This window comes from Cryptomeria japonica, chromosome 2 (assembly GCF_030272615.1).
Source record: "Cryptomeria japonica chromosome 2, Sugi_1.0, whole genome shotgun sequence".
Lineage (NCBI taxonomy): Eukaryota > Viridiplantae > Streptophyta > Pinopsida > Cupressales > Cupressaceae > Cryptomeria > Cryptomeria japonica.
In genome coordinates this window covers 94,470,258-94,487,918 of record NC_081406.1, presented here as the reverse complement: position 1 = coordinate 94,487,918, position 17,661 = coordinate 94,470,258, and the positions used below count along the sequence as shown (strand labels likewise).

General features: G+C 34.2%; 1 protein-coding gene across 1 annotated transcript; it reads left to right on the top strand.

The window, feature by feature from the left end:
- The first annotated feature begins 5,198 nt into the window (after window positions 1–5,198).
- Window positions 5,199–7,162, top strand: LOC131028217 (pentatricopeptide repeat-containing protein At1g63330). The gene has a single exon (XM_057958464.2). The coding sequence runs from the start codon at window positions 5,313–5,315 to the stop codon at window positions 7,140–7,142; it is 1,830 nt and encodes a 609-aa protein (XP_057814447.2). The 5' UTR covers window positions 5,199–5,312; the 3' UTR covers window positions 7,143–7,162.
- The last annotated feature ends 10,499 nt before the right edge of the window (window positions 7,163–17,661 follow it).

Here is a 17,661-nt window from a genome sequence, read left to right as displayed (position 1 = left end):
GTTATCTAACATCTTTCTCATCTTCTTATTGGAGCAAAAAAATGTGTGCGAGACCCTTTTGTCTCGAGTTCCTTATCTGATGTTGTTAATTTGTTGGTGGAAAATGAAAGTTTAGGTGTAAGTCTTAGTGTGGCTATGAATTCTTGGAAGATCTTTCTTCCAAAACTCAAAGAGAAGTATAAGAGAATTTTCTGGGCGAAGCGTAACTAATATATCTTTTATTTTAGTGCAATTTTTGTGGTAAACATTTTTTGTTACACTTTGTCCTTGGTGTCAAGCGGGGAGAAATATTGAGAAATATGGAGAATTAAGGAAATATTATCTAAGGGGGGGATATGACAAGTTTTTGATGTATAATAGAAAATTTGAGTATAAGTGTTTTTCCATCAATGACAAAGGGGGAGATTGTTAGAAATACTTTATTGGTTTTCATTGATGTTGAACCCGGTGATCTAGATTGGTCTGGATGTTGTAATGCAGTATGCAGTGTACAAAGTAGTGGAAGTTAGGTATGTATGTTGCAAATATGTTTTCTAGTAGGTTGTTGCTCCGGAAATGAGTATTGTCAATGTGTGGATATGTTTCTCTTGATGTCTAAATTTTGGTGTTGTTTGTGGCAATTGGTTTCGTGCTTCAGATGTGCATTTTGTAGTGATAATGCAGTATGGTGGTATTTAGTTGACTGATTCCAGGATTGCAGTGCTCCACATCTTTGTCTCATTGCAGATATGATAGCACAGTTTTGATATGCTAGTAGTCATTGCTTAAGATTATTGTAATCATGTTTTGGTGCTCTAGAAGTTGTGCTCTAGAAATATATTCAGTTGTGCAATGTTTGACAGTTCTACGAGCTCCATTTTCCTCTAATTTTTTATTTCTAATAATAACCTTTTGATGATATGTTGTTCATGTATTTAACTTCTTTATGTTGAGTTAGATCATGCTCTTTATGCTTCAGAAACATGTTCCTGTGGAAGTTCATGGATATGTTCATTCTAGGTCAGGCCGACCTTGAATGTTTCTATTGTTGTTTTGTTTCGATGCTTGTAGCATGCGATATGATCATTGGATCTCATCATTTGGGAAATTGTCTTTGAGGCTAACTCGATGTATATTCTTATTTGTACACACACACATACATACGCATATGCATGCCATATCTTGTGAAGTGGCAAAAAGTTGATGAGCGATAGAGTGAGAAAGATGTTATTTGTGGAAGTAAGGCAGATCTAGTGCGACAGTGATTGTGTGTGATTGGAGCAGACAGATGGTGAGTGTGCTGCAAAGTTTCTTAACCAAATCTACTGCAAGCAGTTTTTTTAATATCCGAGCTTAACAGGAACTGATCTTATGCATATGTAGATGTTATATTCTTAGTTAATACTTATTTTTCTTGGCAGTGAGCCTTCCAACGGTAAGCCCTTGTAATCTAGACAGTGAGTCCTCTAACAATGAGCCTTTGTAATCCCATATAACTAGTTATATTATCTTGAGAGTTAACCCTCTCCATGGTTTTTCCCATTTGGGTTTTCCACATATAAAAATCTGGTGTCTCTCTTATGGTTGTGTATGTTTTTCATTTCATTTCTATTGCATATATTCTTTTATGCTAAGGTTAATTAAGATCAAATTCAATTTCAAAATTTCAGATTGTTTTGATTTGGGAATACTGATTCACCCCGCTTCTTAGTATTTTGGTCTATTCAACAATTATCTCAATAGAATGTGGTACTAATTATCACAACAAGGTAACTCGATATACTTTTGAATCAATGAGCCACATAACTCAACACAAACACTTCCAGGCCTCCGCAAATGCACTAGACAATTGGGAACAACTAATATCAATACATAATTTGATAACATTAGCATTCTGCAAGAGAGCTATCAAGTCGTTACTAAATTCTATCCTATGTTATTCTTAAATAATATAAAATACTATACTCAACAATCTCCTTGACATCAATGACAACACTATATTCAATATAGCTTTGGAAAAAATTATATAAGTTATTAGAAAGAGAAATTGGCCTAAATTTTGAAAAGGAGGAAAGGATCCATTATTTTTTTGAATCAAGGCCATTTATGTAGCATTCATTTCCTTCAAAATAGACCTATTAGATTCTTATATTATTCTGAAGCCATCCACACATCTTTACCAATAAAATCCAAGCATTTTTTAAACAACAAAGGTGTAAAACCATATGGACCTAGATCTTTTTCTAGAGGTAAGGAAAAAATGATTGATCTAACTTCTTCAATAGAAACTTCTATTACCATATCTTTTATATCCTCATTAGAAATCAATCCTGGAATATTATCCAAAACTTAGGGAAGGATAGAGTCTAAAGAATCATTATCCCTATCTTGAGATTTTGAGAGGGTGTTTGAAAATAAGCTTAATAGCTCATTATATATGCTTTGTGATCTAAAAGCAAAACCCCTAAAGAAGATTTATTGAAAAAATAGATTCTAATTATTTTCTTACTTTGTGGAGGTGTTAAAGAATTTGGTGTTACAATCTCCTTTTAACCAAAGCTCACATAAGCTTTTACTCTGATAAATCTCTTCTCTTGCTAGAACTTCATCTAACTAATGTTGAAGGTCCATTTGGGTTTCAAAAGACTCCTTATTTATTCCATATTGAATGATTAACATGAAGAAATTGTAATTGATTTTGGAGATCTTCCTTTTGAGGGGGAAAAAGTAAATGATTTTCATTCCAAAATCTTTTTTGTTGCTTGAGATAATTGATTCATTCTCGACTCGACAATGAATGGGGCTAATTCCTACCACCACTTTAAAAATACAAGAGAGTTTTACTTTGAACCACATGACCTTCAATTTGAAAGGTATATTGTGATTAAAAAATGTGTGCGATGGAATTGGGAGTTCAAAATATTGTAAAACCTACAAAGATTCAACCACATAAAACCTAGTTCTACAATAAAATCCACCATACACCAATGAAGAACCTAAAAACATGCAAAACAACAAATATGAAATATTTTATACCATTCACACGCTCGTTAGAGTTTGATCTCCATTGCTTTCTATCTCCATTGATCTTGCTTGATATTGGTTATAGTTGCTCTCAAATTTTGTATTGTGCACAAGAGCTCAAGAAAGAATGGATTGTGGTTGTGTAGATGCTTGGGTGATTGATTGATTTGTCATTAGTTCATTCATTAGGGATTGCTAAGGAAAAGGATCCTCTTTTATAGAGAGTACCCTAGAAAATGGAGGGCTAGGATTAAGAGGTGGAGGGATAAATGGTCGGCTTAGATTAGAGGGTAGGTATAGAAAATGGTAAAATATTAGGGAGGTGGTTAAAGGTAAATTAAGAGATGAATGACAAGTGTCATGAGGGGAAAAGCTAAGGAATTAATTTTAAATAAATAAAGATTTATTTGATTAATAAAAGAGGTGGGGCCGATTAAATTAATAAAATATTTATTTAATTTAGGGAAAGGATAATTTAAGTAAATAAAAATATTTATTTAAATAGGGAAAGGCTAGAAATAGGCTTAGTGAATTAATTAAATAAATAAAAATCTAAATTTAATTAATAGAAGGCTTAGGATAAAATAATTAAATAAATAAAATATTTATTTAATTAGGTTAGGACAATTTTGAGAGTCTACAATAAGGACTTTCCTTTTCTAGTTCCCAAAGGAGCCTAAAAATAGAAGAATCATTGAATGCAATTGAAAATCCTCTAATGGCTAGTTTGGAAATGGGAAAAATCTATCCAGTCTTACTACTATAAGATGAAAGCCTTTCCTTCTATTAGTCCAAATGAACTTACCATTCTTAGGAAGACAATCAAACAAGGAATTCTCATTTACAAATTGGTTAAAATATTTCGTTGTTTTTATAGGAGGAATAATTCCCCTCGACTTTTCTTCCAAGGGAAATATTGCATTAAAATCACCTCCCAATAAAACTTATTTTCTCTTAGATTATGATGACAACAAACAAATAATCACATAATTGTTTTTTAGTAGTTGTAAAATTTGGATTGTGAACATAACGATCCAAAAACATGTTGTGAGTTTTTAACTTTTATAAGCATTCACTGGTTTGTACTAACAATAGATTCAACCTTGATCTTTTTCCTATCTCAAAGAATAACCAACCTGCAAGAAGCACCATCAACCATTGAGAATACAAATTTCATTTCAACTATTTTGAAAAAATAGAATTACTTTGTTCAAAAAAAAGTTTAGTTGAGCCTAAAGAAGAACTAAGTCCAACTCATTGGAATCAATCTAATGCTTACTTCAGCACTTCTTCTAACATTCCATGAACGGATCCTCATTGCCCTTGAGGAAAGTGACAAGCCCTCCTTGATCTTGAGAATTTTTCAAGGGTAAACTATATGACAACTTGAATCTTTGAGTCTTCTTAGCTTTTAATCACTTGTTTCTCCTAGATGGCAGAGTACAAGTATCTTTATTTCTTCCATTTATCTTTGGGAGATGGATAATGGATGGGAAAAATCATACAATGTATTTTCAACTAAAACTTCATCTACAATTTTTTCAAAAAGATCTCTCTCAACTTTTTCAAAATTTCATTTATCGTGCTTTTGATCATCTCCGAAATCTTTGAAAACTCTAAATCTAATTGGGAGATTTGAGGTTCTTGTTCAAAATATCCATATTTTGATGGTTCAACAAGAGAAGGATCCAAATGGACATCCTTTTCTAGAGATTTTTTATTTGGAGTTAGAAAAATTTTCTAATCTCAAACTTGACATAAAATAATCAAAGTTTCATTTACCCTTTGAGGTGAACATGATTGTGGACAAAATAACAATTCCACTCTACATTAACAAAAAATAGAACTTCGATCAACAAATTAAATCTTATTCAAAATCTTTTACTAGAACTTCAAAAAACATCTCTGTCTTTGAAATCCTCGCATACCAAAATATATTGTTAATCCAAAAATTATGTTTCCATGACTTCCATTTAAAACTATTTAAGCTCAAAACTAAAACAACTCTATTCACTAATTTTTATCTCTACTAAATACACAAACTTGTTTCTTCTCAAAAAGACATCTAAAGTTTGACTACTCAATTTATAAGCTATTTCTCTTTAATTGGAAAATGTACCATTTCTTTTTTAAAAATTGAACTAAAATTTACTGTTTTAGGTAGTTTATTCCAAAGCAGTAAGCTTATTCCATGCTTGTTAAGTAGAGCTAAAAAATTTTGGGGATAAATTTTTGAGGGCTACGCTAAACAGCTGGGATTTATCAGCTCTGCAATTTCTTTTCTGCTGTCCTTTGCCACCGACATCTCGATGCAATGGCGATGCCCAATCTTCAAACAGGTAACCACTGCTATGGACTCATTTTTTTATTCGTTTTCATCCTTAATTCGCCCTCTCTCTTTCTCTGCAAACGCCAACCCCGCACACGCTGAAAAGTTTTTACGAAACATCTCTCCTACTTCTAGTGTTTTGCAATTCAATAAATCCATTAATGCCCTCTGTAAATCGGGCAACACAAACAAGGCCTGGGACTATTTCCATTTAGCCATAAGTAAAGGGCTTCCTCTGGATGTCATAACATGCAGTACGCTTTTGAGTGGACTTGGCCATGTTGCCGATTTTGGAAAAATCAATGTGCTTCTTGCTGAAATGAAAGATCTGGACATAAATCCAGATGTTATCACTTATAGTACCCTTATGAAGGCTGTGTGTAAAAGGGGTCGTATTGAGGAAGCACATGAGCTTCTGCTCGAAATGAGGAAGACCCATTGTTTTCCAGATATTGTTACATACAGCACCCTAATTGATGGTCTCTGCAAGAAAGGTAGTATAGATGAAGCTTTGATATTAGTAGCTCAAATGATACAAGATGGCCTTTGTCCTGATAAGGTTACATATAATACCCTAATTAATGGTCTCTGCGAAGTAGATATGGAAAATGAAGCTCTAAGGTTATTGGAGAGAATGAGAAATACTCATTATTCTCCAGATATTGTCACATATTCCACCCTGATACATGGTCTCTGCAAAGTTGAGAGAGTAGAAGCAGCCATAGAATTAGTAGCCAAAATTATACAAGATGGGTATTTACCTGACATTTACACTTATACTAACCTCATAGATGGATTTTGCAAGGCTGGTAAAACAGATGAAGCCTACAAATTGTTTGTACAAATGTTGGAGTTTGGTCCTTTTCCTGATGAAGTGACTTATAGTGCAGTTATTGATGGATTGTGTAAAGATGGCCGAATAGACAAGGCTTGGGATTGTTTTCAAAACATGTCCAGAAAAGGTTTGCAGCCAAATGTGATTACTTATAATACTTTGATATGCAGTCTAAGTGAATCACATGAGGTGGAAAAGGCTCAAAAGTTGTTGAACGAGATGGTAAGAAAAGGCTGCTCTCCAGATGTTGTTACATACAACTCTCTGATTACTGGTTTATGTCGGATTAAAAGGGAAAGTGAAGCATATATTCTCATCTCTGAGATGAAAAACACGGGCTGCCTTCCCAATGTAGTCACATATACTATTCTGATTTGTGCATTCTGTAGGATGGGACACATGAGAAGAGCATTGCAAATTTTAAAGGAAATGACAACGATGGGGTTGAAACCTGATGAAGTAACATACACCACAATTGTTGATGGTCTGTGTAAGGCAGGTGATCTTTCTAGCGCACATTCACTGATAAATAAGATCATAGCTCAAGGCTTGGCTCCTGATGTGGTCAGCTATACTGTTTTGATTGATGCTCATTGCAAAGCTGGTGAAATGGAAAAGGCTCGAAAGCTTTTTGAAGACATGAAAACGGTTGGCCTTACTCCAAATGTTGTAACCTATACTACGATGATTGACGCTTTGTCCAAAGAAGACAAACTTGAAATTGCTTTCTCAATGGTCAATGAAATGAGAGCAAAGGGTTTGGTTCCGAATGTTTTCACATATAACACATTATTTTGTGGGTTCCGCAAAATACATGACTTGGAAAAAACCTTTTTGTTGATGGATCATATGAAGAAACAAGGTTGTGCTCCATCTGATGCAACTGTTAAGATACTCCACTGGCTGATTGATGTTGGTCAGTGGGAAAAATTAACAGACTTTGTAAATAGTGATGCTTTTATTATTTCTAAATGAGCACAATTCATTGCCTTAGAGATTGAGATGTTTTAAAGTCACTCTTTTATGTTTCTTTTCCCATTCTATAAAGTTGCGTCATTAATTTTAGATTCTCTGTAATTGGTATGTTACTTATTCGCAGAAACTTACTTCTGTTCAAAGTTTGGAATGTTAGACAATGCTATTTATATTTTCTAGCAAATTGTTTTATTTTTGTGCTAAAAGATTTCATGTTGTTCAACAGTTGTATTGACATGCAATTTCAATATTACACTTCATGTTCTGTCAAATGAATTTAGTTCTTTTCATACTTCGAAATTTTAGGGCAAGTAAAATGAGTATAATTCTTGTTTAGATAGTTCTATACTTGTCTGTTATAGACAGGTCATTATTTTTATCGTAGTTCATAAGTGGGCTATCTAGGAGTACACCTTGCCCATTCATAATTAAACCAGAAATTTAATTCGTAAATAGGCTATCTATGGGTAGACCCTGCCCATTCATAATCAAACCAGAAATTAAATTCAGAAATAGGCTATCTATGGGTAGACTCTGCCCATTCATAATCAAACCAGAAGTTGAATCAAAACCAAAACATGAGTAGTGACAGATTAACCATTCAAGTCTCCTTTAAATGTCAATTTATTCATCTTTCAAAATCTCTTTTTGCAGAATATTTGATACAAAATTGCCTCATTAATCATGCCTTTATGAAACTAAAAGGTTCATAATCTATAGTATTTATAACTAAGTCACAGTAGATTTGTATTTTTCTGAGGTTTGGATGGTCATCCTGCACTTGTATGTCCATAACTTGATGAATTGATCTGAGTGTGGAATTTTCATTATTTTCCAGGTGCCCCTAAATTAGTATGTCGTATTTGATTGTCCCCAAAGCATCCATTTCTTCCTATTCTTCCTATATATTTGAACTCTTGGCATTTAGATGATTCTATGAAACTTGCCACATCTTTTAGCACAAAAATAAAACCACTCTGCTCCTCGGTTCTTTCCCTGATTAAGGGGTTCATTTTATAGCCACGTTATGACTTTCACACTGCTGGTCGATCTACTGGTTTAAGATTAGAATCTGCTCACCCAACTCTCTTAAACCACATATTGACTTAGAACTGAAGGAGATAAACCTGGAGGTCCAGCTGGAAAGCCACACCCTCCTAACCCCTCAAAAATAATCTTCCAATGCTGAGGTATTTCTGCAAGCTGATAAGAAACAAAAGATAAATCTTGTTGACGTTTTCTCTTTTATCTAAGTCATTCTTAAGAAAAAAATTAAGTGGCAATGTTCCCAAGTTCAGAAGATAACTTATTTGCATCACAAAGGCCTTAAACTTCAAATCCATTCTACTATAAGAAATTCGTGGTTTGCTAAGCTTGTTTTTTTCGCAGATTCTAATTGAGATCATTGATGTTGAACAACTGTCAGTACATGCTTTGTTGGTCAATGCCATCTAGAGGAGCAAGGACACTACAAGCAGTTTTTATTTAACAATACATATGATGATAACAGTTGTAATTTGACTATCTAATATGAATATTTTGATTATAAGTCAGTTGTAATTTCTTATTTTAAATAATAGCTATTAATGATACTTCCTTCCCACCCAAGTCTTAATAAAATACAAAAATAGCAAAGGTGTTTTTAGTGGGAATTTTATGTGTATCCTTCAATCATGGAATCTCGATGAAAAAAACATAAAAACAAAATACACAATAAAGCGCAGAAGGTGTAATTTTTGACGGGGATTTAAAGATATGGTATCGATGCTCAGATCATAAGACAATGATATGACAGTGCTGCCAAAGATAGCAAAAAACTTGACAGCAATCAAACCTGAGAAAGTTGTTGATAATTCAGACTATTCCAAGGACATGGATACAACTTTTGATTCTGAATGCACTTGGCAGGTAATACAAAGAATTTCAAAATTAAGCTGGAAAATTCAAAATCTCGGGTGGAATTTTATGGAGGGGATCAATGTGTTACAGCCTCATACACTTCATTCTTCTGCAGAGTGGATTTTTATTTGGAAGAATGTGTTTCCAAAGTTGCAGCAAGCCATTGTCAACTCCTGTTGCATTTGGGGCAGGAACTCTGTTAGTGTTGTTCCAACCCTCTGCCCTCTCTTTTCAAGGTGAACCACTCGCAGCGTTATAAGTTGGTTTGGACCAAGCAGTAGCAAGCAGATAGTCCTTGGTTTTATGCTCAGAAGATCAACATCTAGAACAGGTGTTGGGTAAATAGATATACAAAACTTGTCTATACCAGGAATAACATTGATTCGATGTAAATACAATACACTTAATAACCATACCAGAGAAATTATTAATCCTTGGATTCAAGCTGTTATAGGCGTTACCTTTCACAGACTTCTCGGTACACTACTGAAAGAGCCAACACCCAGATGCTATCCCCAATACTATCCTTTTGGATTTTTAGGTTTTTGTGGGTTTATATATTTAATGTTGTTACTAGTAAAATAGATAAAAGATACTAATAATCTGCCCTCTTCTGAAGAATGATTACAAAAATATATATGCAAACTGCCTTTACAACCCTACTCATTGTTAACTCCCAACCCTGAATAAATCCCCCAAAACCAAGAGTAACTTTCAATGGTCACTTTCTTAGAAATTGAATCATGGCAGCAACCTAGCAAGGCTAAACAATATGCAAAAATACCCAAGAAACATAATAATCCCATATTTTCCCCAAAAGTCCCAACTGACTAGACAACAATAAAGCATGCTTTCAATAATTTGCATGCAGGTATCAAAAGCCATGTGAGCAAAACAAACCCTTCATGTACTACCTCCACTAGAAAGTCCTATATAAACCAAGCACGATGAGAATTAAGGATTTCTAGTTTTAGAAAATCAAAAGTACCGAGTAGATTTAGGTTTGAAGGGTTTGGAAAATCAACAATCCCATATCTAGTTTATCCTTTAGAAAGGAGTAAGGTCTTGGGAGGATTATATACACACACAAACACAAAAGAAAGTGTATGTGAATGGATTATTTTGTGATTAACCTCTTATGATTTCTTTTCTTCTTTTCCTTAGCCTTTAGATGATATCATATTTGATTTCTTGAAATCCTTAGTACATTTATCATTTGTGCTTCACCTCTTTCTTCCATTTCTATTGCCACACGCTGTCCAATTTACAGCATACACTGGAACCTTTGTCTCCTATTTCTTTTATAGTACCTTATACATTCACCCAATCAACAAATTGTCAACATAAAAATGATAAGCAACAAGATTTTGATCTTAGTCAATACTCATATCAGTATGTGTCCATATAGAATTTTAACAAGAAGGAAATAAAAATGGACACGCATGCTGATTTGTTGTGCACACAATTTTAAACAACATAAGAATTTACACCATTACCTTTGAGCCCCAAGGAATAAGAAGGAAATAAAAATGGACACGCATGCTGATTTGTTGTGCACACAATTTTAAACAACATAAGAATTTACACCATTACCTTTGAGCCCCAAGGAATAGGATGAGTGCAATCAAAACACAAGACCATGATAATTTGACACACATTCTCAATATGGAAATTTTTTGAATCCCCTATTTGAACCTACCTATGTGGTGCAATAATATCCAATGGATGTTTCTCATTACCAACACCAAAATCCACATCGATAGTATCACCATGTGCTTCAATTTATTGCATAAATTAGGTCAATCATTGCTAGCATATTTTCAATTGGAAACATACCTTGCAACAAGGTTAGATTCTACAATCATAACCTTTACCTAAAATCCATTAGTAGCATATTGATAATTCACAATTTATCAACTAATAAAAAGAATTAACTATATCCATTTAAATCATCACATAGAAATAAAAAAAGCATTGTCTCGAAGAGAGGGTCATGACATCTAGTCTCTATTAAGAGGGCATTATCCCAATACCAAGTTCAACAAATAATATCAAAATATAGGTACTACTATAAGTTTATAATAGCATCTTTAATGAAATAAAGCTGGAAATTTTGTCCTCCCAAGTTGTGCTTCTTTTGCTCATCAGGTCTCATTCGATTTAAATTTGTTACCCAAATATATTCCTCATATTAACATTACACCTATCATTTTTATTTCTAGTAATCTCATAGATTTCCTCTGCAAGTTTTGTTCATTAATGCTATGTATGTTGAATCTTGTAGAATTTAATAGAATAATTCCCCATTGTTCTCCACTATCAAAATTCATGGTGTCTTGTTCAAAAGACACATCAACACTTGCCTCAAAATTGGAGTGACTAAGCAAAGAGAGATTCTATTTTGTCTACCATTTCTACAACCTTAAAGTCAATCATGAATTTCACACCTTCAATATTGACGTCAATGTCCTGAAGAACCCCTAAAGGTCATGTATCTCGTCTATTATTTGTCTTAAATAGAATGTGAGAGTGACAAAAGGGAGGTTGGCCATTTGTAACAATTTTGCTTTGGGAAACACATTAACCTTAGAACCTATATCAATGATAGCATAATGCAACAAGCCATCTATTTCTATTGTTACAAGTAATACATTGCCACGCCTCAATTCATTTATCTGTAGCACTCCACATGGCTTGGAGATTGTACTATAGGCTACTTTCCTTATGTCTCCCTTGGATGGCGTAGATATAGGATGACAAGCTTCTCCAGGAAGCACTTGAGTTGTGGTAGAATGACACCTTGGCATAAAAAGTGCAAAATGAACTAACCAACCTTTAATGCTATCATTGCTTGTCACATGCTACAATAATGTCTTATTAAGGCCCTTAAACATTTGTGCAACATCTTGATACATCTTTCTCTATTAGTTTGGTTCCATGTTTATTGCACAATGATCTACATGGGTAATCTTGTCTTTTGGTTGTACAAAATCCTTTGGATCCTTATGTGCTCAACTACCTTCCTTGTTGGTATTGGAAGAATATTAAAGGGGGTGGAATCTATGCAACTAACTACTTCCCTTTCTAGATTGCTTGCAAGATTTTCATTATTAGAACAATGTAGGGGAATCCTCCTTTGGTTGGCATCACAATAACCACATCATAAATTGTGTTTTCCTTTACGCATCTTAAATATGATAGTATAGTATAAGGCACCATCTATTGTTAGGAAAGGTGTCTCGACCATGATTTCAATAGTATAACTTATGATTATTTGGCAGAACCTTGCTCTTATGTATAGGCCTAACTATGCATGGACATACTCCATCCAAATTCAGTTGACCTAAGGAAATAAACAAAACTAATAAATGAAAATATCAAGGTAAGCATGCCACAATTGCTTAACCTTATTACACTTAGGAAGATAGAATATCAAGGGTATAACATGTCCATCCCCTTCTGAAAAGAATTGTCCTCGATTCTTAGCAACTTTAGATTCTTTTGTATGAATTGTTTGTTTTCCCATGTTGCATATTCAATTGGCAAATTCTTCCCCTTGATTAGGAATTTAAAACTAGCTTTGTTTTGCAATGGCTTCACTCTTTTCTTGATTTCCTTAGTTTCAAAATTAAACTTCCCTTCTTCATCTAATTTAGGCAATTTTGATTATATTAGAAGCTTGTTAGTTATTATTTTCTTCAAGCAAGAGACATGAAAGTTAGGACGGATTTTGGAAGTGTGTGGAAGTTTCAATTTATAAGCTAAATTTTCTATGTAATGGAGCAACTTATAGGGAACACATAATTTGGGTTTATAATTGATGTTCTTATGTTGCTTAACTAACATTTGTTTATAAGGTTGCAATTGAAGAAAGACCTAATCTCCTCCCCCAAATTGCTTGTCACTATGTTTTTGGTTTGCTTCTTGTTTCATCCTATTATATGCCACAATTAAATTCCCCTTAATGATTTGTAGCATTTTGCATTGGTGTTGAATGTGACCCTCTATTGCACAAGCATTGGGATGTGCCTATAATTGATGGTGGAGGTACCTCAAATGGAGTCATTTTTGGTGATGCGTGAAATGATGTGTTATACCACCACTCCTATAGTGAAAATGATTTGGACAATTGTGCAATGATTTTGGGAATGCGATGAATCTTTTGCATATTTTCTATGTATACTTTGTCACTATACTATCTTGAAATGGATGAGAGTCCACAAACATGTGTATACTTAGTGATTCTATATATAACCACCAAAATTACACCAAGATTATCTTTATAAACTCAATAATGAAGATCATTGATATTTCCTTCTAATGTTGTGTTGGAATGCCTAATGGTTGTAAGAAGCCTAGGGTCTTTCCTATTTCACCTTTATTTTCTTCACATATCAATCATCCAATTACAATTTTTATACACCCCCCTTAAGGTCTTAATAAAAAATATTTTTTTATATAGTTATAAGTCTTTAAAAACCTTGAATTTCCTATTGGTAAGTCATGCATTTGGGATAATATGCTAACTTTCAAGTGAGGATTTTTGTGCAAAAATAACTTACCATTGTACCACAAGGAGTCTCCTTTTCAAACATACTTATTTAAAGAAGATGGATTTTGTTGAAGTTGTTGAATGCGCTTCTTTGTGAAAGAAGTTAAGATAGTAAAACAACTTTCTACATGATATTTAGAGGAGGGTTATGCATAACATTTTTGGTCCTTACAATAGCTAGAGAAATAACACAAATAGCATCCATACCATAACAGAAGGATTTATGTGGGGAAAACCCTTTTGGGAGAAAAACCCTACACTCCAAAAGTGAAAGGAAACTTGCAGCTACATAATGACAATTTTCACATAACCTAAAAGTTAAATCTATGCAAAAAAGTCTTCAGAACCCATTTGCAAGAGAATAGACAATTTGCCCACCAAAATATGAGTCAAGATATACCCTAGGAAAACCCTCAAAAGGGAAAAACTCAATCTCCAAAAGCATCCATAACTCATGTATTATTCTGAAACAAACAATTCAATACATCTTCAGATGAACAACTCTAAAAAATCAAACCTCTCTAATACATTCTCCATGTGTCCTATTGGAGCCTATTAGAGTAATTAAGACATTATTTAATTAATTTGGTCCTTTAATTACTTTATTCACTTAAGCTAAACTTAGGTACATTTTCTTTTTATTAAATTAGACTAATAATAGCTTAAGTTGTCTCATTCATTATGATTGTGACACTTGGCACTAGAAAATTATTCTAGCTTTAGGGTTTGCATCTAGGCTTTCATTCATCCTTTTATAAGGATTTGTTCATTTATTTGTAACAATTATTCCTTTGTGCAATCAATACAAAATTCTCAAGTTATTGAGCATATTATTCTTGCTTGATCTCCATATTGTGACAAGTGGTGTGCTTACAAGTGATTCTTGGCTTATGAGGATAAATTGTCAACTTCTACATGGCATCGAAGTAGATATGTTAAATCCCTATCCATATTCTTGAGGGATCCATTCTTCAGAGAATTTTTTTTGTACATTGGGCTCAAACAAAGGTTGCCATTGTGTTGAACACAGTGTCCCAAAACCTATAGATCGACTGTCATTTTATCAAAATCATAGCAGTTGAAGTTTTTGGTGTTTTTTGTTGAGGGGTCAAAAATCGATGTGAGATATCGGGTTAGTGAAAAAATCTACGCATTTTGGAGCGAAAAGGGCCTCACCATTGCATTCACAATGTCCAAAAACTTCTACATCCACTGTCATTTTGTCAAAATCTAAGTAGCTAATTTTTTTTATATTTTTCCCCAATGGCATGCATTTCAAGGCAAGATCTAGAGGTCAGCAAAAATTTTGGGTGCTTTTGGAGAAAAATGGGGCTTGACCATAATGCTCGCAACGGCTAGAAACTTGTTCATTCACTCAAATTCAAGGAGTTGACCTTTTTGGCAATTTTTTTGTGGGCACATTTCCCAAAAATATTGTCTGTATAGTCGCTGACACAAGCGTAGGAAATATTTTGTCAGCACCAAGAGAATATTTCGTCATTGGCTGCTAGGAGAATATTGTATCAAAATATTCCATTTTTAGACCTTTTTTTAGCTTTTTGACCTACCTTTAGTAATATGGCCATAACTTGGTCATATGGAGTCAAAAAATTGTGAAAACTTGGTCATATGGAATCAAAATCGTGAAAATGAGATATCACTAGAAAGATGCATCTGAGCCCAATCCAATGGTGCTAGTATTGATTCTTGATTCTATTCCAATATTGTGTACCATGCTTGTGAAGTCAAATCGTTAATTTTGCGCTTGGAAGGTCATTTCTTTCACGTCCAAACTTTCTTTTGCTTGATTCTTGTGGCATCAAAAAATTGGTTGAGTTCTCTACACAAATCTCGAGTCTATTTTCTAGAATATTCATCAGGTGTCTTCTTTTTAATTGGGTCATAGATCTAGTCTTTTGGGTCCCTTTCTTGGAAAACGTGCAAATCAAATAATTTTTTTGAGTTCCAAATTAAAAAATTGGCATTTAGAGGATCTATATTGTTGTATAAGTCCCTTTTTGTACCATTTTCATTCATTTATCATGGATCCAAATAATTTTATCCCCCTCACTCCATTCAATTAATATAGTTGGAAGAAACAAACAGATATTAATCTGAAGAAATTGGGGTTATACAAAGTGACCATGGGTACAAAACTTGAGCATACATGTCTTACTAAGAAGAAAAAGTGGTTCAATAGGTCTAATGAATCTTTTGATACATTATGCATGTCTATGTCTGCATTTCGTCTCTTTCATGTTGAGTTTTGCACCACACCCAATCAAATCTAGACTACATTGGAGTCCCTGTTTGGGAAGCAAGATGGAGTGAGGGGATTTCAATTGGAGAAAGATCTTATTGGCTTCAATCCTATAGATTTTGATAGCATCCATGATTTATTCTCCAAACTCAAGTCCCTCAGATTGTAGTTGTAGCAGTGTGATGTTCAAAAGGAGGACTCTCAACTAATTCTCTCTATCCTTACCAAACTTGATTCTGATTATTGTTTTTGTCTCTACCTTTTATGCCACCAAAGATGCATTTAGTACATGTTGCATCATGCCTTCACTTGATGAGTTTGCTTCACAACTCACTAGAGAGAAATCAAATTTGATTTAGATGGGTCAATTGAAGTCTACCAAATGACCAGCTCTTCTTGCATCCTAGAACACCACATATTAGAAGGCTTCACATGGCAAAGGCAAAAAATTGAAACATAAGGATTACAAGTCATATGATCAACCCAAGGATGCACAATCAAATGATTCTTCAGATTCTTCTTCCTCTTCTAAGAGGTCTTCATCTATGAAGGATAAACAAAAGTGTTCATATTGCACTAAGACAAGACATGATGAGCTTCAAAACCTTCTCCTAAAGCATAGTATTGAGCCACCTTCATCTAGTTCATCTTCTTCTGCCACTTCATGATCTGCACATTCTCGGTTTGCTTCTATGGCACATGGTGAAGACATGATGAAGGGTCATGCTCTCTTTGCATGCACACATCTTTAGTCAACGAGTTGCTTCTTGCTTTAGGAGCCTCTCATCATATGGATTCATCTATGGGTATGTTCTCTAAATATGAACCTTGCACTTTACCACATATTTCGATGGGTAATAACACTTACAAGAGTGTTAGTAGGAGGGATTCTATTGAGGTTGATGATGACATATTTAATGATGTACTATGTGTTCATTCTTTATCATCCAAACTCTTTCCATATATCAGATTACTCGCAGTAGGCAGTCTAAAATGCTAGAGTACACACTTGATTCAGTGCTTATTAGACACCTGCACAGTAGAGAGATTATTGCAGTTGGGATTGGTGATCATGCATCTTGACCTCATTTTTCCCATCGAGCATGCAATTCCATGAATTGGTCCTACCTCTCATGCATCTAGAATGGATCAGTTATTTGACGAGAGTTTTGGTCACTTGAACCTATGTGTGCTTCAATCATCCACCATGGTTCCTAAGACTATTGTTAAGCCTCCTCCTCCACCTCCTACTTCTTTAAAGGCCAGTTCAGTTTAGCAAGTTAATAGTTTCCTTCAAGTTTCTTCTTTGTGAGATGAGTACTTACTAGATATTGTGGGTTGTTTGATATATCACACACTCTAGGCATTAGGGACATTCTAGAGGATCTTTCATTCCTCTTTGATGGCAGCTTGAGTATTCCTATCGTTCCATCTTCAATGCCTTTTGAGGTTGTTCATCAAGTATCTTCACAATTGTTTGATCTTGCTTCAATTGATTTGGCATATCATGATTTAGACATGTCGACAGTTGAGTTGTCTCCATGGCACACATCATGAGACTATTCCTTCCATATCCTTTCATTCAGTATGGGGGATACATCGACTCTTCCTTTATCTCCAATAGGGGGATATTGATTGTACTCATGTACTCTTTTTCATTTCTTTTTCTCTCTATTGAAGAGGAGTTTTCTCCCATTGGGTTCTTCTCCTTTTCTTCGTTCATGAGAGTTGTGTTGCTTTGTACATGGGTACCTAATTGGGCCTTATTGTCATGACCCATTCATGCTTGCATCTTGCATTCATCATTA